This window comes from Botryllus schlosseri, chromosome 3 (genome assembly GCF_051294905.1).
Source record: "Botryllus schlosseri isolate E-star chromosome 3, Bs_hap1, whole genome shotgun sequence".
NCBI classification, from domain to species: Eukaryota; Metazoa; Chordata; class Ascidiacea; order Stolidobranchia; family Styelidae; genus Botryllus; species Botryllus schlosseri.
Window position 1 is genome coordinate 24,240,745 of NC_137238.1, and position 21,871 is coordinate 24,262,615.

Genomic DNA, 21,871 nt, shown 5'->3' on the forward strand with positions numbered 1-21,871 from the left:
CCTATGAGAGACACATGTAAAACAAACCCATCAATCGACACCGTCAGCTATAAGTTGAAAATATTCAGTGACTAGATTTCGCTCTAGCACAGTGTTTCCCAGATTTTTATGGCAAGCGATCACCGAGACGCGAACTAGGTACCTAACGGGCCACAATAATCTAATCCAGAAAAAACGTTGTTCTATTTACTTCAACCACAAACCGTTTTACAAGGGTCATATTCACAGGTAGCCCGGTTCGGTTCGGTTAAATTTCAATTTTTATCACTTGAACACACCACAAAAATTGCGATAACAATTAAAAGATAGGAAGGTTTTGAAACTACTCGGAGTTGTCTTTTGAATCTGACACCCATCTTGGCCTATTGGCGATTTAAAGAGGAGGCATGCACACTGAATACACGTTATCGTACTGGCACAGGTTATCTCAGCGACACAACTCTGAATATTTTAGCACCAGTCAAGGAATAAGATGAATGGATGGAAATTCCCCTTCCGAAGCCATCGTAGTTTGGTTTGATGCATTAGGCATTTGAAACTTCACTCTCGTTGTATAGTCGTTCAGAAAGTTCGCTTAAAAACCGCGCTGGCTGGTAATTCTTGTCGTTAATTGGTTAGTTGGGAAACTGATCGTTTCATCACAGTAGAGAGAAAGAGAGAGAGAGAGAGAGGGAGGGATAGAGAGAGAGAATATTAATTCGCATACATCACATATCAACATTACACTACAAAAGTGTAACCGTGAAATGCAACATACAAGGTAGACGGAAGGCTCGATATGACAAATTCTTCAGAGCCGAGCCACCCAGGACAGGAGCAATTTTCACAGTCGATAACTAATAAATAAAAAATAAAAACTAACTAAGGAACGAAAAGAAATACAAGACACAGTATCATGGAACAATTCGAAATACAATCCAAATACAATTTAGCGGTAGCTAGAGGTAAGAGAATGAAAACATTGTTTTTTAAATGCACAAAAGTCTCAATTACGGAGATTCGATGGCGGCTTATTCAAAATATTGACGCCACCTCCGTAGACTGCTACAGAGAGAGTTAAAGGGACCTTCTATTGAATGCGTCTCGTACGATCTTAATTACGTTACCACAGATTCAGGTATCTGCGATTCACGCACATATACATGTAATATTCTACGAATTTTTGAGACAGGTTTCAATTGTGCATAATGCCCCCTCACCAGTAGTTGATTGGATTGTCGACTTCAATGCTTTGTAAGTATCAATGTGTTCGGAGGTTGTTACCATCATAGTACTTTTATCTGTGATCAATGGAAACGTTATAATATGCACGAATAATTGATCATATATGTATATAGCCTATATCGTTGAAACGATTGCTTCGATATCATGGAATGATAAGGTTCAGAAAGAATTTTAGATGCACAAAAAGTTATTGCTATGGTAATATACTTGAAGGTTGTTTTTGATAGCATGAATTCATGTTTTCGGTCATAGCTCAACACATATTCCTACCAGCGTTTGATGAGGCGGTTGATTCGGATTCTCCTGTTGTTGTTGTTGCTGTTGTTGATGAGGACGTAGCAGGCGCAGCAGAACTTTTCGCTGCCGTATAGATAAACTGATTGGATATTCAATATATGATACTGCAGGGGTGGGCATACTGCGGCTATTTGAGCCTTTGGTTGTGGCTTTTTGATGATTATACTATACAAGCATGCCATTTAGCTAGAGAATTTTAAGCTGATTATTAACTGATGTATTCTATCACGTAATAACAATGCTTATTGTTTTCGTCGTGTTCCTTTCCTTCCTTAGGGTTTACGCAACACTTGTAAAAAAATTAGGGGAAGGTGCGCAACAGGGTTAGAGCTTTACAATGGAATAAAACTCTCGAACCAAGTTCACCTAAACGTTTCACCCGCTTCCCCCGCAGCAATTATGCATGGTCATCAGTCGATGATAAATCATTGTGTTCAACAATAAACTTGATAATTATTCACGACAGTGCAGCGCAGGTCACGATTATTTCCGGGCCAACAATACTGAATACGGCTCTTTCATTTGTGTAGTAAAGGCAAGCAGTAACTGCAGAGAAAATGTCGTTAGCGATATTTGCAAGAAAAGAAAATATAATCAGGAAAATATAACTGTTAAAACAGAATGGGAGGAAGAGTTTGCATACGGTGATAATTAGGCTAAGCCATTAGGCCTAATTTGTCAAGATTTGCTCAATAATTACAAAGTTGAATTTGAAACGTCATTACGAAACCAAACACCATAACTTTACCACTTACCCAACGAATACAGATATATTGAGTAATACGATTTACCGAGCTGAAATATTCCTTAACTGCTCAGCAATGCTTTGACGTCATATCAGCCCGATTTCAAACACTTTGCAGCCCAGATGGAGACGCAATGTATCACCCACACAATAATAAACTTCGTTCAAAAGCTTACATTTCATTGTGTCGCAATAAATTCGTATTTTAAATTTTGTGTTGTGGCTCTTTTAAACTTAATATTTGTGATATGCGGCTCGCGCACAAAGCAGGTCTGTCGATACCTGTGATAGTTAATATTTCAGCACATGAGCGTAGCTTATTCCAATCATACTTGCGTGATATTGATCCGATGACAATATCGCTGTTTTAAACGTCCTAAATTAATGATCGCCAGGTGGACTCGCATACCATGTCATCAATAATATGTTGTTAAAGAAACAGTCAGACAACCGAAAATTCAAATCCGTTTGATTGTATCAATTACCATGAGTTTCTTCAGTATTTCTCTCCTAAACTGTGGACGGAGGAGGGCAAAAACTTCCACAACATCTAAATGTGGCTAGTAGAGTCACGTCTGTTTCATACTAATTACTTGCGATTACTTGTTTGAAATTTAACTTACCACTCATATATTGGATTCTTTGTCAACTATATAATGCATACGGCATAACATCAAACTAACTGTATATGAAATATTTGCATCGATGTGAAAACGTAGTACAGCACTGGTTTTATGACCAAGTATCGACAATTCTAATCCGCTGTCAGGGATAATGTTCGTTTTGAAGTTGAATAACCAGATGATGATGTGAAACCATCCGGTTTCACTCGTTTGATCGGATCAATCTCCGATAGACAACGAAATAGAACATCTGCTTATGCCGATAGTTGGCGATGATGTTTTTTTAATTCTGTATATTATTCCTGGTCAGATGAGGTTCCAGATGTAGTGAAAGTATTTACTGAGTTGAGAAAGCGAGGTAAACATTCAACCATTTCCATCGAATATATGATGGTGCGTGAAGTGATATAAATCTTACCAAATGTGACCGATGCGGTTGTTTGATATTCTGTGGTCGCTTGATTTGATGAAGACGTTACAGACACATCGATCCTCTTTCCTGTGATGGAAACATATTTTATACCAACCCATCAACTGATAGTTTTTAGTTGAAAACAATCTTTCACTCGAATACCAATAGTGGAGCGGGTAACAGTTTTGTTCTTAGGGATGTTGAAGACGAAACAAAAAAAAAAACATTGATCCAATTGATAATTATCATTATCATCATTATAATCTATATATTACTGAATAATAATTTTAGACCCAGATAATGAGACTCTTAGCAATTCTTAGGACAGCTGTTCACCTTTGAATATAAAACAGGGAGAGGGACAAAATTTCTTCATCATATTAGGTCAAAACATACGTGAAAATATGCGGCACAAAACAATGTCAATAGGTTTTGACTTATACCGGTGATACGATCATTACGATCTACCTGTCAACGGCAATCGGAGTACGCAGTTGCTCATACGTCATATAGCCATAATGTGACACATCACAGTCATCGATTTCTGTACCGAAAAAGCATTGAAATCTTATATAATAGGGAAAAAGGGAAAATAAATTACAATCCAGATTAGACTAGTATTGAGGAAATATCATGCAGAATGCAGTAATGCGAGTCCCTGAAAACATACATACAAACACATCGAATAATGCATCTACAAAATGTATGCAAGGAATAAATAAATTAGACGCAACTATATATGAAGAATGGAGGGGTGACAGTCATTGGCAAGTAATTCAGACTTGTACAAACTACTCATTTAGTTAGTTGACGGTCAACTAACGATTTTTGAGTAATTATAGTTCTAGTTCTAGTTCTAGCTGCGGATTGTGATGAATTAGTATTTCTAGTTCTAGTTATAGTTATAGTTGCACTTTTCGAAAATCCAGTAGTTTGCACAAGTCTCAATATTCGTTCGGGAGTGGCAGACATCATAGTAGTTTTACCTATTTTAGATAAACAGTTACAGGTATATTACTAATATAATAGTGAAAAAAGTGAGAAAAAAAACTTCGATTAGGAATATTTTGATACTTGCCGTTAAAGAAATTGCATAACTAGTACATTTGATTCCTGTGGGATCAGACACGATAGCATAATATACCCAGATGATATTACTGGTAGCGTGAAATATTGCTTGACGTGATATAATAATTCCTACCAGCGGTAGATGAGCTGATTGAGTCGGCTTCTTTTGTTGTTGCTACTTTTGATGAGGATGAAGCAGGCGCAGTCTTACTTCTCGCTGTCGCATAGATATAGAGATTTTGAATATATAGCCAAGTAGCCATATATACCCAGTACAGGTGAGCAGCGAATATCCATTCATAATTTCGAAATTTTGTTCTCATGGCAATAGACTGCTTTTTCAATAACAATAAACTGCTTCGATTTATTGTTTGACATAACTAATTTGAGTATTTGCATTCAGAAATGCTGATGGTAACGTGAGTAGAATTTGTAATAAAGGCAAAATCCATTGGGAACATTTTAATATCATCGTAAGCGTCTTATGTTAGTTTTGCAGTTGTAGTAAATTCCATTAATGAGATCGTCAACAATTAGGCGGAGTCTCTTTTTGCGGAAGTAAACCAATTGTTTGAAAAGATGATAGTCTCATAGACGTCTTAATAAGAAAAAAAATGCTAATACCGGTGGTTGATGAAGATTTTGTTTTGATTTTTGTTAATTCTTCTTTGACAGAATAGTCTACAGATGTGGTGAAAGTGGTTACTGTAATAGGAAAACGAAATTGAGAGTTAATTACACCGCTATTTCCGCTTGAATATATAATGGTCGTGTTTCTAGGAATTTCATACCAGTTGAGGAAGACGCGGTGGATTCGGATTCCGTGGTCGCTTGGTTTGATGAATACGTGACAGATGCCGTGATCTCATTTTCTATGAGGCAGATGGATATAAAATGAACTCACCAATGGACGCATTGGATAGCTACTTGAAAACAAGTGTTCCTCTAATATCAATAATGTAGTCGTGAAGACTTATGTTCTTGGAAATGGTTCGGATGAAATAGACAGGACAAACTAGGGACAAGAAACGTGATTCCGAGGCTGTGAATCATTTAATACCGCGATGAAATTTGTGAATTGAAGCATCGTTAAGGTTTGACAAGCCAATTTAAGGAGCTGGTCAGCACTCTTTTCATTTTGTTAGCCAACACTTCATTGTGAATGAATGAACTGGTATTTTCTATGTTTCGTCTCTTTTAAAACTAAGCTTTGTAATGTGCTTCTCGGCCACAAAACCGGTCTCGCCACCCCTGATACTTGATAGGGGGAGTTTGCGTTACTTTAATGATTCATACCATCGGTTGGTGAAGCAGCTGAGTCGACTTCTGTTTCGGCTTCTATTGCTGATTTTGGTGTGAAGATAGCAGGCGCAGGGGTGCTCCTCGCTGTCGTATATTGATATACATATTTCATATCAAATGGTATTTCATAATTATAAACATTGGTACAGTTTAGCTTTTGAATAGTCATTCATACTGACGGAATCTCTTGTGCAGCTAGCAGTATCTTGATTTTCAAATGATAATACAACGGCTTAAATTGATGTACATCAATATATGATTTCATTATTCTGCTACGAATGGTATATATGTTGCCGTACAAGTGACTGTTTTACAACCGAAACGAAATTATTTAATGAGGTAAGTTTGTTCGAGTTTCTCCGGCTGTCGATGGTAGCGTCGGTGGAGTAAAAAGATTCATAGTGACAAAATCCTTTGCGAACGTATTCATTTCACTGTATGGCTAATTGTTAGACCTACTTCGTGGAAATTCATATTGGTAAATATTGATATTTAATCGCGATTCAATTTTGTCGTGTGGATGCTGGGATTTTAGCCAAATAACTGGTAATTCCGGAGTCATTTAAAGTATGATGATGCAGAATACCTATGTCAGGATGAAAACGTAGCACAACACTGTTCTCATGGAGAAGTAGGGAGATGTTTTACCCATTGTCAATGCAGATGTTATTTTTGAAGTTGACATTCTTGCTACTGTTGAGGTCGTTTGAGATTGAGTTGGTATTCTTCCTGCAGAAGTGAAACGGATTTAATATTAGATGTCTTGCTTTCAATCAATGCATGAGAAAATTGTTTGATATCCGGCTTTTATTCTTTCAATTGTAAAATAAAATAAAGTAAATTGGAAAATAAACACCCATACCGGTAGTTGAAGGGGTCGCATCTAAATTATTTGATGTTTCGTTTGTAGAGTACTTTCTGGACGTAGTGGTAGCCTTTCCTGTAGTATAAAATGTTATCAGTAGGGCTGTGGTGGTCAATTCAACATGTTTCAACGAATATTGCAAAGTGTCCAATAATGCCCACCAATTTTGGGTGTAGTAGTAGGTCCCGAAATTGAGGATGATGCTACCGTTGGTTGGAAGGTTGTACATTTGTCAAAATAATCTGTAGTATGAAATCGTTGGAAGCAATAAGTATCATGTAGGCTCCGTACATGAATAATTATCATATTACTTTTCGTTATTTTACACCCAGTTGTTTTAACCGCGGCGACTATTCTTCCATACCATGTATCACGTGAACCTGAAGGTATGAATACTGCTATTTCAACTGGAGAGGTTGGCATTTGTGGATTCTTTCTCTAGTCGACAAAAAGATTTCACGTATGTAGGCTATATAGCTTACTATTATACGTGTATCGTTGCATCAGCATTATGTGACGACTGAAAACCTCAAACTATTTTAAATTGAGATTGATTTATGGATATTGTATATCGTTCTATATAGTTTATATAGTTTGCTGACGACATAACGAAATTGTCAAAAATTAGTCGTTCTCTCTTTTGTCGGGAGTTGAAAATATGATATTCCCATAGACGGATAAATGAGAAAATGCTCATACCTGTAGGTGATGATGATGTTGTTTTGATTTTGGTTAATTCTTCTTTGTCAGAAGAGTTTAAAGATGTGGTGTAAGTGTTTACTGTAATATGAAAGCGAAAGTGAGACTAAACTACACCGCAACTTCCGCTTCATACCAGTTGAGGAAGACGTGATTAATTCGGATTCCGTTGTCGCTTGGTTTGAAGATGACGTGGCAGATGCAGTCATCACTTTGCCTGTGAGGCAGACAGATATAAAATGAATCCATCAAAGGACGCATTGGATAGCTACGAGTTGGAAACAAGAGTTTACTCCAATATCAATGATACTGCCGTTGCGACTTATTATGTTCTTGGACATGATTCGGATGAAATAGAAACCTCTTACTACAAACTAGTGACATGAAACCTGATTACGAAGCTGTGAATCATTTAATACCGCGATGAAATTTGTGAGTTGAAGCATCGTTCAGTTTTGACAAACCAATTGAAGGAACTGGTCAGCACTGTTTTCATTTTGTTAGTCCACACTTCATTGTGAGTGAATGAACTCGTATTTGCTATGTTTCTGCTCTTTTAAAACTAAGCTTTGTAATGTGCTTCTCGGCCACAAAACCGGTCTCGCCACCTCTATTACCTTTGATAAGAGAAATTTGCGTTACTATAATGATTCATACCGGCGGTTGGAGAAGCAGCTGAGTCGACTTCTGTTTCGGCTTCTATTTCTGATTTTGGTGGGAAGATAGCTGGCGCAGGGGTACTCCTCGCTGTCGTATATTGATATACATATTTGATATCAAATATTATGTCATAATTAAAAACATTGGTACAGTTTAGATTTTGAATAGTCATTCATACTGTCAGTATCTCTTGTGCAGCTGGCAGAATCTTCATTTCCAAAATGATAATACAACGGCTTAAATTGACGCACATCAATATATGATTTTATTATTCTGCTGCGAATGGTATATATGTTGCGTGCAAGTGACTGTTTTACAACCGAAACGAAATTATTTAATGAGGTAAGTTTGTTTGATTTCTCCTACTTCATATTGGTAAATATTGATATTTAATCGCGATTCAATTTTGTCATGCGTATGCTGGGGTTTTAGCCAACCAAATGGTAATTCCAGAGGCATTTAAAAGTAAGATGATGTAAAATACCTCTGTCAGGATGAAAACGTAGGACGACACTGTTCTCATGGAGAAGTATGGACATGTTTTACCTATTGTCAATGCAGATGTTATTTTTGAAGTTGACATTCTTGCTTCTGTTGAGGTCGTGTGAGATTCAGTTTGTTGATTTAATATACGATGTCTTGCTTCCGTTTAATGCATGAGAAAATTATTTAATATTCAGCTTTTATTCCTTCAATTGTAAAATACAATAAAGTAAATAGTAAAGTATATAGCCTACTATAATAATGCATCGTTGCATCAACATTATGTGACGACTGAAAATTTCAAAATACTGCAAACCGAGTTCGATTCAAGGATAGTGTATATCCTTCTTTATAGTTTATATAATTTGCTGACGAGATAAAAATACAACGGTAGCATCGGAAAAACATTACCACACTACTGTAGCCTGTAGATTGCTTTTTTTTTTATTACACATTGACAAGTTGGGTAATTACATTATCAGTGGTCGTCCATTTATATGCCGCAATGCAGAGCCAAGTCCTACTAATCTACATAACGATGATAAATTCACATTTACTAGGCAGCAATGTTGGTATCAAGTCACCTCCCTTCAATTCCAACTCATTTCGACACCTTGGACATTTTGACTTCGTGAATTCAAGTCATTTGAAAAATTGTCAAGTCTAGTCACGAGTCAAATCATTTCGAATTTTGAGATTTCGACTAAATATGAAGTCACCGAACATTTTCAATGAGAAACGTATGAATTAATGAGTGGATGCAGATGCAGATGCAATCAATCTACTTCGGTTAGTTGTGTTGGGTCAAAGCTGCCGATAATTTGGATGTATAATTACAGGTAAGCGACGTTGTCCTATATTAAGTGAAATGCTACAGGTCCTCTGAGGCAGTGCCGGTTTCAAAGGTGTATGGAAAATATAATTTTGAGCGTTTCACGAAAATTGCTTCAAATTTTTTAAAACCGCAAAAAAATAACAGTTTTGTTCTTACTAAATCGTTACAATTTATTCAGCCACAAATAAACGAATTGTTGTGTATAAATATGTGGGTCGGATTATATGCAGAGGTGGTCAAAGTAGTCAAGAAAGCTAATCAAGTAGAAGTAGAAGTAGCGACGAAAAAATCTACTCAAGTACGAGTAGAAGTACTTCTTCCATGAGCAACCTAAAACTACTTGAAGTAGAAGTAGAATTGACTGACTTTAAAAGTACTCAAGTAAGTAAGTAGTTGTGAAAACGATCCTAATTCGTTCACATGGATTATAAAGAGGTGCAAATTGAGGTATAGGAAAGGTGACGAGCTTGATTCATATTGATGCATACCAGCAGGTAGCCAATTTTCGATAGCATAAGCATTCGTCCACATCATGGGATGAAAATGATAGAAATGATATGGAAATGCGATACTAATCCTTTGCTTACTCAAACAGCACGTTTAAGAAAATATGATGGTGTTGCGCACTCCCCCGTATTATAAGGCCTGTAGTTTAGTCGAAGAGCAATACGGAGATGTTTTGTTGGTTGCGGTGTAAGCACTTTGTGCGATTATTAAACGTTAATAAAAAATATGGTGGACCGTAAAAATGCTATATTGTGTAGCTTTATTTCTGAAAATTGAAGGCATTCTACTACACTTGTTTTTATACTTCAAGATGTGCGTTATCCAGACAAAAGAACTGATATTAATTAGAAATCCAAATATATGGTACTGGGGATTGAAAATGAAATATAAATCTAAAGACGGAACATGTATTTAATGTCTTTAGTCCAGAAAGTTTCGAAGGTTGGTATGCTAAAACAGCTCTAAAACTAAAAAAAATCAGAGTCCACTTTTCCAGATTAGGACACGCCATGGACAGCTAGATTACGGTATGATAAGTAAATGCTAGATTGCGAAACATCAATTTCAAACGTTATGATAAGCTATATATACTGTGATGAAATATTTGTTATGGCGAAGGGTGACAATGCGGTGTGAACGGAACCACGCCAACCCGCTACCTAAATTATATTCACCGATACTTTCGTGAAATCATACTGGATACTCCGCATTCACTGCACGCGAAGCGCGACGAAAATTCTGGGCTTAACTCAACTTTTATGAAAATTAAATGTCGATACTCCGTGAAAATAGCCCCGAAATTTCTCAGGCTTTCTTCCTGATTGGAGGATTAAACTACTTCTACTTGACAAACTGAAAATAACGAAAAGTAAGTAAGTAGATCACAAAATATTATGAAGTAGAAGTTGAAGTAGTGAAATTCAGATCTACTTGAGTAAGTACCAGAAGTAGAGGGAAACTACTTGAGTACTTCGAAAAAGTAGAAGTACTTCGTTACTGATCACCTCTGGTTATATGCGACTCCGCCACTATCGCCGAAATATACGCATTAGAATTCAATGACCTACTTCTGAAACAGCACGAAGCATGTAGTTATTTCAAAACTGTTTCATATTACGGGTGCTTGTAAACCCTATAGTTGCAACCTCGCACATGGTCAAAGACGGATTGAGACAAAAGATATTCTTACTTATATAACTCGGTACTGTAAGGATGACTGATAATACGTCAGTCAATTAAATACCGATGCCGATTGAGGTACACAAACAGAACGCGAACATTAATCTCATGATCACACCATCCCTACTTTATATATCACATTGGAAGATATGTCGAGCTCGAACGATACCAACCAATAATTTTTAATGCAGCAGTTTTTCAGATATTTTGGATGCCTTCGGTGCGAGTTGTATTCCGGCAATATAGGTAAAATAGGTTGAGAGGATTGAATCAGCACCTACATTTCACATATTTCGAAGATTTTAGTAGGCTAACTTGATTTCCTAATATTTTTCAGTGGAAAATCTATGTATTAATCACTAGTGGGCCTACACCAGATTGGCCCCTTTCTTAACCGCTGATGGAACGGTATGTGCACTTCCCATCCGCACGTTGCTTAGGAGGATAAAAATGCTGCCTATTAAATTGTCTGGTTTTCTATGCCTAAATTGCTTATAAAAGTTTGTGTCGGAACGGTGATATCATACCATAGGCAATAGATTCTGTTGATTGCGATTCTGGGGATGCTTGCTTTGGTGACGCGGTTGTAGTCCCAATGACACTTCTTCCTACAGCACATAAACGGATTATAAATCCTCGGATGATGTTTAGTAGAATACAGATATGAGGCGATTCGATATCCATACCTGCAGATGCAGACGCTTGTTCACTTGACCAGTCTGCAGACACTGTCGAAGCTTGACCTGTAATACGAAAAGCGAATAAATTGATAACTGGCAGGTAATTTAGCCATTGGACAACGGATAAAATCATATCATAAGATATAAGTTAACTTGGGTTCAAACTCTATAATTCCTGTTATGATAAACTTTAGGATTAGGTTCTATACCAATACCGACAAAACCGTTACCGAGAATTGTTATTACCAAGAATGCCATTACCGAGAATGTACATTACCGAGAATGGACATTACCGAGAATGGTCATTACCGAGAATGGACACAATCGAGAATGGACGTTACCGAGAATAGCCAATGCCGAGACTCTGACTTACTGAGACGGACGTTGTCGAGAAATTCATATCTGAGAATCGACATCGAATTGGCAACGCCATGATGCACGACCAGTACATTTGCATAACATGCCTGCATTGAATACATTACATCCTGGTTGATATCCATTCTCAGTGGTATCAATTCGTGGTAATGGCATTCTCGTTAATGGTTTTCTCCGTATTGACCGGACACCTTGGGACTAAAGTTATCCAGACGTTTCGTGCGTCTGAAAGTCTTTATTCGCGAAGCTATACAGGCTTCTTAGGATGGCTACGATTTCATTAGGCGTAATTGTGACATCGCTAATTAATAGTAAGGTAGGGTGTGGCAAAATCGAGTACCTGAGTGATTCCATTCTGAATCACGTAATATGCTTCGAGTCGAGTCGAGTAATCGAGTATCACTAATTATGACGTCATAACAGAATGCAATATCTCAAAGTTCAAATATGTACCTTTTATGCGACCAAAAAGAATATAATGCCTGATATCCGTCACATTGAAGATACTTTTGTATTTTTTTCGACCGTACTTGCACTTGGTGACAATGTTGTGGGAGGATCATGACTTGAGAAAGTGTTATTTCCAGTAACGTTCGTAGCTTTGTGCTATATGTTTCGTATGCTACGATACGGCCAATCAAGGTTTCAAAACTTCCACAGCGAAAATTAGTATAGAAACTATAATTCTCGTTGATCCATTAAATTTCAGTGGCGAGGAGCGTATAACTTCAGTACTTCAAAAAATCGTATTTTTACTACTCGCCTCGAATCATTCAATATAATACTTAATTCAGATTCGAGTACTCGAATCAGCGTGCCCAGCCTTATAGTAAGGTCGTCTATAGTGTCTCCTTCAATACTATCTCAATTCTATTGTCCTTTTAGCGGTGGTAGCAGTACGACGGGAATCTCTGGTTAGCATGATACAACAAACATCAAGTTGATGTTCTGTCAGGGATCGGTTAGCACGAACGAACTGTTTTGCAAATATGGTATCTATTGCGAACATTGAGTCAACAAATCGAAATCAACTCAATGCGCTAGGAAATGGCTATCGATGCTTCGTTAGCAAATTTGCACTGTGCATCTACCGATTAATTGGTGGGCAGTATTGAAAAATCTTATGAAAATAGTTGTGATGCGTTGGCTCTATTTTAGTAGGCCAGTATTATTAGTATCATTATTAAAATATGATTTGTTCGAATTCGTACGTATGGCGGTTGTTAATGTTTATTGAACAAGTTTTGACACATTTTGCCCATCCAGGCCATTTGCTCCACGGTAATGAATGTTTTAATGTTCCCAAGTTTCATGCTTTTGGTACGCTTTGTGGACGACTTTCAGTCACTCTCTCTCTCCTCTGTCCCTCTCTCTCTCTCACTCTCACACACACAGTCTTCCATCAGTGTCTTTTTCCTGCCGTTTTGAAGCTAAACCTCACTTGATCCATCTGAATTTTTGTACTGCACCGCTTACACAGTGAGGTCAGCGTTGAGGCGCCCACAAAAACAAAAGACGCACAGAAACAAGGCAGAGCCGAGACTCGAGCTAACAACCATTGGTGTCCTTAGCACAGGGGTGGGCAGTTATTTTTCTCCTCGAGCCAAATGAGAAGCAGAAATATGTTGGCGGGCCGAGTCAGAAATTTTAGAATATCCAGCATATTGATTTTATTTCTAAATTGAAAGCAGCGTATTACACGAATTGGTGCTCAGTCGATGTGTTGATATTGAAGAATGACAAAGTGTACCCAAAAATATATATATTTGCTGTCATATTTTGAAACAATGGTAAACATGATACATTTTGAACTCTCTTTAAACCCCTATCCGTGTTTTTCTATCAATACCAGCTCCCATCGAGATGCACGATGCACGAGCTGTCTTGTATACACTGATCAGCAACGTCTGTGCCCTAATCGCGCGAAGCGCGGAATTTTTTCCTCATTCATGATTCAATCGGTCAATAGTATTGGTAATTGCAAATATAGTGCTATATTTTTTAACCTCTCTCAGCCCACGTGGTGACCGACTCAGTTTTACCGCTAGAGCTGAGTGAGGTACTGTCTCGGAAATATTCGGGAGGATTCGTTGGTATAATTACTTTGTTACATGTTATTATTTCGTGACCTCCCGTCTGCTATGTGAAAAGACATTGAAATCGCCGAAGCGTACCAAACTAAAAAGACGACCCCGATTCTCGGTTGGTATTTCTTCACTGGCAAATATTGGCTATGGACAATTGGACTTTGTGGTTTTCGGTCAACATAAGGGCAGTCCTTTTCGGCCAAGGTTTTCTCGCTGTCGAGCTTTATTCCCTTTACTTAGTTAATTTGATCAGCGGTTGCAATTGCAGAGCATTCTCGGAATCCCGTGTTGGCCTAAAGTTCATTCATCTTGGTGCGTCGTGGCGCGGTAATGGCTAACGCCGAAATGCCCATTCTAAAAACCGTCGAAGTAAGTTGCATAAATTTTCAAAAAATACCTTATAATTTATGTTCACTCATGAATTAATTTTGGGCGCCCGTCGAGCTCGCCACGCAATTGGGGGGTTTGGGGTGCGGGACTTAAGGTCCTTCGGATAATATATAGCTTATTGTCTTGGTAGCTGGTTTCTGAGAAGTGTGCAGCTTGCCGAAATGGCCTTGTTGATTAGCGAAGGTTGCAGTTATTAACCATCTTTGAATTTCAACTTTCGGCTTTCTTTTTTTGACATCCTTTATGGGTGGTGATATATTCATAGAAATCATGGCCATTGATTCACTTGTTCATGAATCATGGATTTGGAAACACATCACGTAACAATTTGAAACACAGACCGTGTAATGCGTAATGTGACAATGGCACCAAAGAAGGTTTGGTGACTTCTTGTGACTTTAATTATAACGGCATAACTGGCTACATTGACTTTAGTTTTAATCGGGATTAGGCATGTGAGGTACGTCGAGGCTGCGTAATCACGGTATGTTTATGAACAGGCTTGATAGTAGCCTAAACGAATTTCCGGTACCGCTTATACATCGTATTGTTTTAGTCCACGCAGCAACATTAAAAATTAGGTTTGATATTTTAAATTTCAAGCAGCCTTTCGCGGGCCACACGGAATCTCTCGGCGGGACGCATTTGGCCCGCAGGCCGCACTTTGCCCAGGCCTGCCTTAGCACAATGTGCCACTCGCTTCGAGTACCCAGGACAGTATAGAGCAGTGGTTCCCAACCATTTTCAACTCATCGCCCCCTTTTCAAGCTCCACACCGATCATCGCACCCCAAATATTAGGAGCCAAAATATGGTCATACAAAGTGTAATCACTGGCGAGTTGACTAAAAAAAATGTCAACTTTTCGACTCGACCTCGAAATTACACTTTTACAGCTAAATTTGCGTGAGTTAACTAAGAAAAGGGTCATTTCTCCGACTTGACTCCAGTATAGCCGTTTTACCGCGCCATCGCCCCCTTCGTTATTATTGCCCCCCATCGCCCCTTCGTCCGTTTTCGCCCCCTATCACCCCCTTCGTTATTTTCGCTCCGCCCCCCTAGATCACCAAATCGCCCACGTTGGGAACCACTGGTATAGAGCATTCAACGGACCCGAGATTTCAAAACCATTGGGGACCCCTGTCTTAACATTTGTTAAAGTGTTAATGTCCGTCCACTCATTTGCCGGAATCATAGCCTACCAGTTGAAAAGGGATGGACATAAAATATTACCCTACCGATAGTTGATGACACTGTTGTTGCGATATCTTCAGATTTCTCTCTAACCGAGTTCGTCGTGGAAGGAATGAGCATATTTCCTGCAAAAGGCAAGCTGATAAACGAGTATACTACACCAGTGGTTCTCAACCGCCGGTCCGCGACGACATTCCTGCCGGTCCGCAAGGTATATTACAATTTTAAACTTCAATTTCAAGATGTAATGTTGAAAGCTTGTCCATTGATAGAATAAATAAAACATCAAATCTTAAAATAATTCAGAATTTCGTGAGGTAGGCTATCATTAGGGCTTGAAACATGTTCGACATGACTTGAAGTTCAAGACGTGTTATTTGACGAGCGACAAGTACAGAACAGGTACGAGCTGATTCATCGCTAAACAGCGCAGTTTGCGCGATCATTCATTTTCGATTCATTCATTTTGTGTAGGACCGTAACTGGGGCACCCAAAACCGCCCAATTGAAGAGGGGTCAAGCTTGAAAAGTGCTCAAAATTATTTTGCAAATGAACCTAAATCATAGCGTATTTTTCTGAAACTTTTTCCAACATTTTTCAATTTCTTTTCGCGCTTTGTGCGATTTAGTGTCACTACATGTCTTGCTTATTAGGTGCCCTTCTCCGGGATATACGCATGATTTATAGAAATAGGCATTTCGGCGTCAGCCATTACCGCGCCACGACGTACCAACCCTAATGAAGTATAGGCTAACATGGAACTCCGAAAGGTGTGCCAAAAATTCGGCTGCGAGAAAACCTATTCAGTCATGAATGATCGATAATATTCGGCATTGCCGCGATTAAGCTACATAAACCCTCTGCTTACACCGAGTAGAATGAATGTACTCACAAGTACAGATGAAAACATTCACCGAACTGTAGGGTCTGGGGGTGAATCGCCGGAAGTTTGACTTATCTCCCTGAGGGCGACCAACACCAACGTTTTTTTGGGTTGGCTAACGAAGGGCTTTTGCGGCCCGGATTTCCGGATGGCCGGTATAGTTGCGGCAAGGCGTTTTCCTGCGGCACACATTGTATTCGTAGTTGCCAAGAGTAGCGTATGCGTCTGATTGAAGTCGGTAATGAGTAGGCTAAGGTAGCACGGCAAGGTGCTTTGTTCGAGTTGGCGTGGTCGGTTAAACCCACGGCCTTCGGCGCGAAAGACTGTGCACGACTCTTGGCGGTAGCACGTTTATCTGGATAACGCACTTTTACCTCGAGTCAGCAAACTGACTACCATAAAATCACATGGATGCTATCATGAGGATAATTAATTACGATCAAAGCCCTTTAAATGTCATTCTCTAGCACCATATGATTGCACAAAACAGTTGCATAGGCTACTTTACATTCTGGCTTCATTTCAATTTTCGAAGTGCACCGGTCCGCCACACATTTTTTGAAATTTTACCGGTACGCGAGGTGAAAAAGGTTGAGAACCACTGTACTACACCCCATAAAATCTTACCAGTGGTCAATGATTCGGGAACTGTGGTTACTTGATTTGCCGAAGACTCGACAGGCGCAGACATCGTAGCTCCTGAATGGTAAGAAATAGATAGGAAAATTCACGCTCACATTACAATATTATCGAAAAAAATATCATACCGATGGTTGCCAGAGTCGATAATTCAATTTCTTTGCTTGTTTCCTTCGCTACGTATGTTGCTGATAAAATTGTACTTATTCATGTGACATCAAAGGATTTTATTAAGGATTGGCAGGTAATTTTTTTCACCAGGGAATATTCTGCCTACCCGCAAAAGATATATGGAGCTAGAAATATGCCATTACTATACCCGGTAATATCCTGCAGTACCACATTGAACAATGCTAGCAAAACATGAAAATGCCAGCCGGACGGCCCGCTAACATAATGATGACGACGTAGTTGTTTGTACTATGAAATTGTCTGCGAGGATTGAAACATTATACATTGGAATCTCCGGTTATCTATGCCTATTGTAGATTTTTCATGGAGACATAATACCAGCGGTTGAAGACATACTTAATTCGGATGGTGCGGATGCTTGCTTTGTTGACGAGGCAGCAGTCACGATAGTACTTTGTCCTACAATAAGTTGCAAGATTTTAGTAAATTTCCAGTCATAAATTCTTAAATAGGGCAATAGAGTAATACGGCATACCGTTGAACATCTGTGTCCTATTACGATATTATAACAACGTGTTTATGAAATACTAGTATGTCTTGTGTTAGTTGAGGGCCAAGTACTATCGGTCTGCATAAACAATGTTTGGAGGCCATGGAGCTTACTATAATTCGAGACTGCATAGTGCATACAGATAACCCAACCATTATATTGCACGGAATATATAGGTTCATGATCTCGCTCTCCTCGACGTTTCGGTCAAGGACGTAGAAGCGGGGGAGCTAGGCAACCAAAATTGCATGATATTCTGAAACGTTATGTTCGAACTTTTTAGCGCCAATGATTCTACTGATACTCCCTTGAAGTATTCCCTACATTTAAGGCAATGTCTGTCATTGTAGGAAAATGCCATTCCATCTCATTGTCTGGGAAATGCCCAAGACCTAAGAACATATATCTTCGTTTTTTTTTGCTTCCGTTATCCTTATAACTTGGCATGTTCCTCATATCCTATTACAATGCTTTCCGCGATATGATTCCCGCGGTGACAATGTTTAGGAAATGATTGGGTTATGAGATATTGAAATACTATCAAATTAACAACGGAAGTGAAATTTGATCAAATGCCAGATCTGACCCTGCCGTAGCTCTACGCACGACTATAATGAAGGAGCATGGTGCTCGTGCACTATGCTAATTGCTAACACGTCGGCCCGGAGAGCTGATGAACGTCATTCTACTCGTAAATCCACAAGATGACTGGAGAATACAAAGAGAGATTATAGCAGTAGCAATTATTTCGATTCAGCTCAAATGGACCTTGTCACAAGATGAGAGGATACATCCATGCGGCCCGCAACACCGTTCTGTGCGGCCCGCGAGAGTCTAAAGAAACTTTTTAGAAATATTGATAAAATGCGTACTAAAAATCGAATTAATGCAGGGACTTGATGAACCTTTTCTTAGTATATTTCACCGTGATAATTCTAAGACAGTAGTTCTCAAACTGGTTGGGACGCCCCCCTAGGGGGCGCGAAAGCATCTGAAGGGGGACGCGAAGCTGAGCTCAACTGAATATTCTTTTGCGCTCCGCGCGATTTACATCCAATTCAAAGTTATTGCTCTGTATTTAGTCTGAATTACATATTTAAAAATCTCTCATCCACAGTCGTACCTTCCATGCCATCAAACTACTCGTAAGGTTTGCTAGCATCCTGGTTGCGTTTTGTGATATGACGATAAGGGGGCGCGAAATCTTTCACCATCGTAAGAGGGGGGCGTGTCCTAAAAAGTTTGAGAACCACTGATCTAAGGTAAATACTTGATATCACAGAGGGATAGCTGCAACGAGATTGACATAATTTGGATCACGAGTGGGATTTCAGATTGGCCACTCCATTTTTAATTATTTCAGTGTTGTGCTTATAAAAACGATTCGGGCGTGTCTTAGGTAGATTCGTTGTCTGTATGCGTATAATTGGGGTATTTATATTTTATCTAGACATAGTAGAAGTGCGTTTGAAGCTAACATGGTTATGATGCTGTCAGCATTGTGTGTCCTGGAACTGAACTAAAAGTGGAATTAGTAAATCTATGAACAGGTCGCTGCTCCCAGATTTAAATTTCAATCCTGTTCTAAGAATCGGGCCAACCGACTTTCATCTCTATAGTTTTGACAAATTGGTTATTGAGGTCCGCAAGCCTATGAAATCTCGCCACTATATGTTTCTGACGGGTGTACGATATCATCAAAGCAATGTTTGGCTTGTTTTAAATAAGCACATATATTATCTCCCTGTCCTCACTATATAATCAAATATCAATATTGCGTTTTGGTTTATAATCCCAATTTTATATAGTGCGGCCCGCGAATGGATTTAGATGTTGAATGCGGCCCGCGAGCTCAAAAGTTTGCCCACCCCTGGTCTAGAGTATGTTAAGATAAACTAGTACAGTGGTTCCCAACCGGGGGGAATTCCCCCCTTAAGGGAAATTTTGAAATTTTTAGGGGGAATCTGGCTTTATGGTTTTATCGTGAAATACGCTGGGTTAACAAGGTTTTTAGATTTCTATGGTAAAACTGTTAAGTATTAAACTAGTTCTTTCCAATTGTATGTTTCTTTGGCGGATTTTAAGCTAGGTGTATGTTTAAATGCCTCTCGTAGATATTACACCCCCTGATAAAGTAAGGCTCGCGAGACGATTTCGTTGAGCCCGTGACAGCCACTAGACGAAATTGTTACTAAGCAGGAAAAAGTGAAGCCGAATTCAGCACGAGGCCGTTGGTGAAAATACTTACGTTTTACGCCAACATATGAGCTAACGTGAAAAACATACCAAATTCATCGATACAACTCATGGTCATAGCACGCATAGGCAAATTTCACTGTACTTTACCAAAGTGTAGTGCGGTCCGGATTCGACATAGTTCGGACATATCTGAATATGTTTGGCCATATATTGCCCAGTCAACAAATGGTTGTGCGTTAAAAAGTATCTTCTTTTAGTTATATGCAACTTTTTCTTTGTGGGGGGAAGTTTTAGCTCCAATATCTGCCAAGGGGTCCATGAGACCAAAATGATTGGGAACCACTGAACTAGTACATGCCGAAACTCCTCATCTTCTCGTACATCAAGATCGAGAGAAATGCCTGAAATCTGAATATTTTTGGACGGTTAAGTATGGAATTGAAGTGAAGTAGGCAGGTAACGGCGAGAGTGAGATATTCGTCCTTCTAAATATGAATATGAATGTATGTATATATATATATAGATAATACAGGTCGAGAGGAAGTAAGCCGAGGGGCATCTGAGTGGCCTAGAAAGATCTCTGCAGCTAATTTGACAAAAGAAGCGTGCATGGTTATGATTGACTCACTGATTTCTTTCACATTTTCACTGGTTGTCATAATCCTTGCAATGAGTCCCGGGCCTGCGGAAATGAAAATAATTCGTACTGGACATGAGACAAGAATGCAATCGATTATCCGCTGAAGCGCTAAATTATGATCTGAGTGTTTCCACTTTTTCCCGCTATTCGTCATTATTCCTGTTTACCAGGGGTCGCCAACTCAGAATGGGTCGCGGGCAACTTTTTAAATTTCATAGCGGCCGTGGCCCGCATGAATTCAATATCGATATAAAATAGGCAACCACATTCTAAATCTCTACGTCAGTACAACGCTGCGCTACCCAACGTAGGCGATGAGCATAGTGACCACAAAAGAAGCAATATTATAATAAAGGAATACAAATACAACAACAACAATAATCATCATCAATTTCATTTTATTTTGATCTCTGAGCTGTGCACGATACCTGGAAACAATTTTCATCGACTTAGGAATCGATAATGAAACTAGCGAGATACGTTACTAGCTAAAGGACTATCTCCACGTAAAGCTTGATCTTGTAGTGATACCGTAAGCCAGTGGTTCTCAAACTTTTTAGACACGCCCCCATTTATGATACTGAAAAATTTGGTTCCCTCCCTTCCTTATCGGCATATCACAAAATGCAACCAGAATGCTAGCAATCCAAACGAATAGTTTGATGACATACAAGGTCATGACCGTTTATAAGAGAATTCTATATAATGAATTACGGACTATACACAGAGCAGGAACTACGAACTGATTGGAAATCGCGCCGTGCGCGGAAGATTTTTCAGTTGAGCGCAACTCCGCGCCACCTTCAGATACTTTCACGCACCCAGAAGGGAGGCGCGCCCCCAGTTTGAAAACCACTGCTCTAAGCCGTTTTCTATGCGTCTCGGTCTTGGCAGAGTTTGAGCCATTGCACCTCAAGGCATTATGGTCATTCATATCAGCTGATTGTCCCTCGATGGAATGCTGTCAACATCGCCACAGCCGTTTTAGCTAGTGACGAATATTGATGCTGGGCACAGGAGAATAGCTTATTTTGAAACAGCAACAACAATATGTTGAAACTGTAGTCAATTTCAGCATTTCAAAATGGTTTTCTTAACTTTCCGCCGAAATCTCAAATCAAGTCGCGGGCCGCAAAATATCACCTCGCGGGCCGCGTGTTGGTGACCCCCGCTGTATACTGTTATTGACCGTGGTGCAAAAGA

The 21,871-nt window shown here is 39.1% G+C and overlaps 2 protein-coding genes across 26 annotated transcripts in view; one reads left to right on the plus strand and one right to left on the minus strand.

Moving 5' to 3' along the window:
* LOC145436173 (uncharacterized) overlaps positions 1-21,871 on the plus strand; it is a 297,258-nt gene that overhangs the window by 152,133 nt on the left and 123,254 nt on the right. The gene's annotated exons all lie outside the window — the stretch shown is intronic.
* Positions 1-21,871, minus strand: part of LOC145436166 (uncharacterized) — an 86,464-nt gene that overhangs the window by 46,856 nt on the left and 17,737 nt on the right. For all 25 annotated transcript variants that reach the window (XM_080313464.1, XM_080313469.1, XM_080313471.1 and 22 more), the window contains exons 12-27: positions 20,657-20,710; positions 17,676-17,738; positions 17,276-17,335; positions 17,136-17,207; positions 15,669-15,749; positions 11,586-11,642; positions 11,427-11,507; positions 6,534-6,611; positions 6,320-6,400; positions 5,666-5,755; positions 5,161-5,241; positions 4,994-5,074; positions 4,503-4,586; positions 3,308-3,388; positions 1,495-1,584; positions 1,200-1,280 (exon numbers count right to left, since the gene is read on the minus strand). In XM_080313464.1, coding sequence (XP_080169590.1) covers positions 1,200-1,280; positions 1,495-1,584; positions 3,308-3,388; positions 4,503-4,586; positions 4,994-5,074; positions 5,161-5,241; positions 5,666-5,755; positions 6,320-6,400; positions 6,534-6,611; positions 11,427-11,507; positions 11,586-11,642; positions 15,669-15,749; positions 17,136-17,207; positions 17,276-17,335; positions 17,676-17,738; positions 20,657-20,710 — 1,215 coding nt within the window. The remainder of the gene's footprint in view (positions 1-1,199; positions 1,281-1,494; positions 1,585-3,307; positions 3,389-4,502; positions 4,587-4,993; positions 5,075-5,160; positions 5,242-5,665; positions 5,756-6,319; positions 6,401-6,533; positions 6,612-11,426; positions 11,508-11,585; positions 11,643-15,668; positions 15,750-17,135; positions 17,208-17,275; positions 17,336-17,675; positions 17,739-20,656; positions 20,711-21,871) is intronic.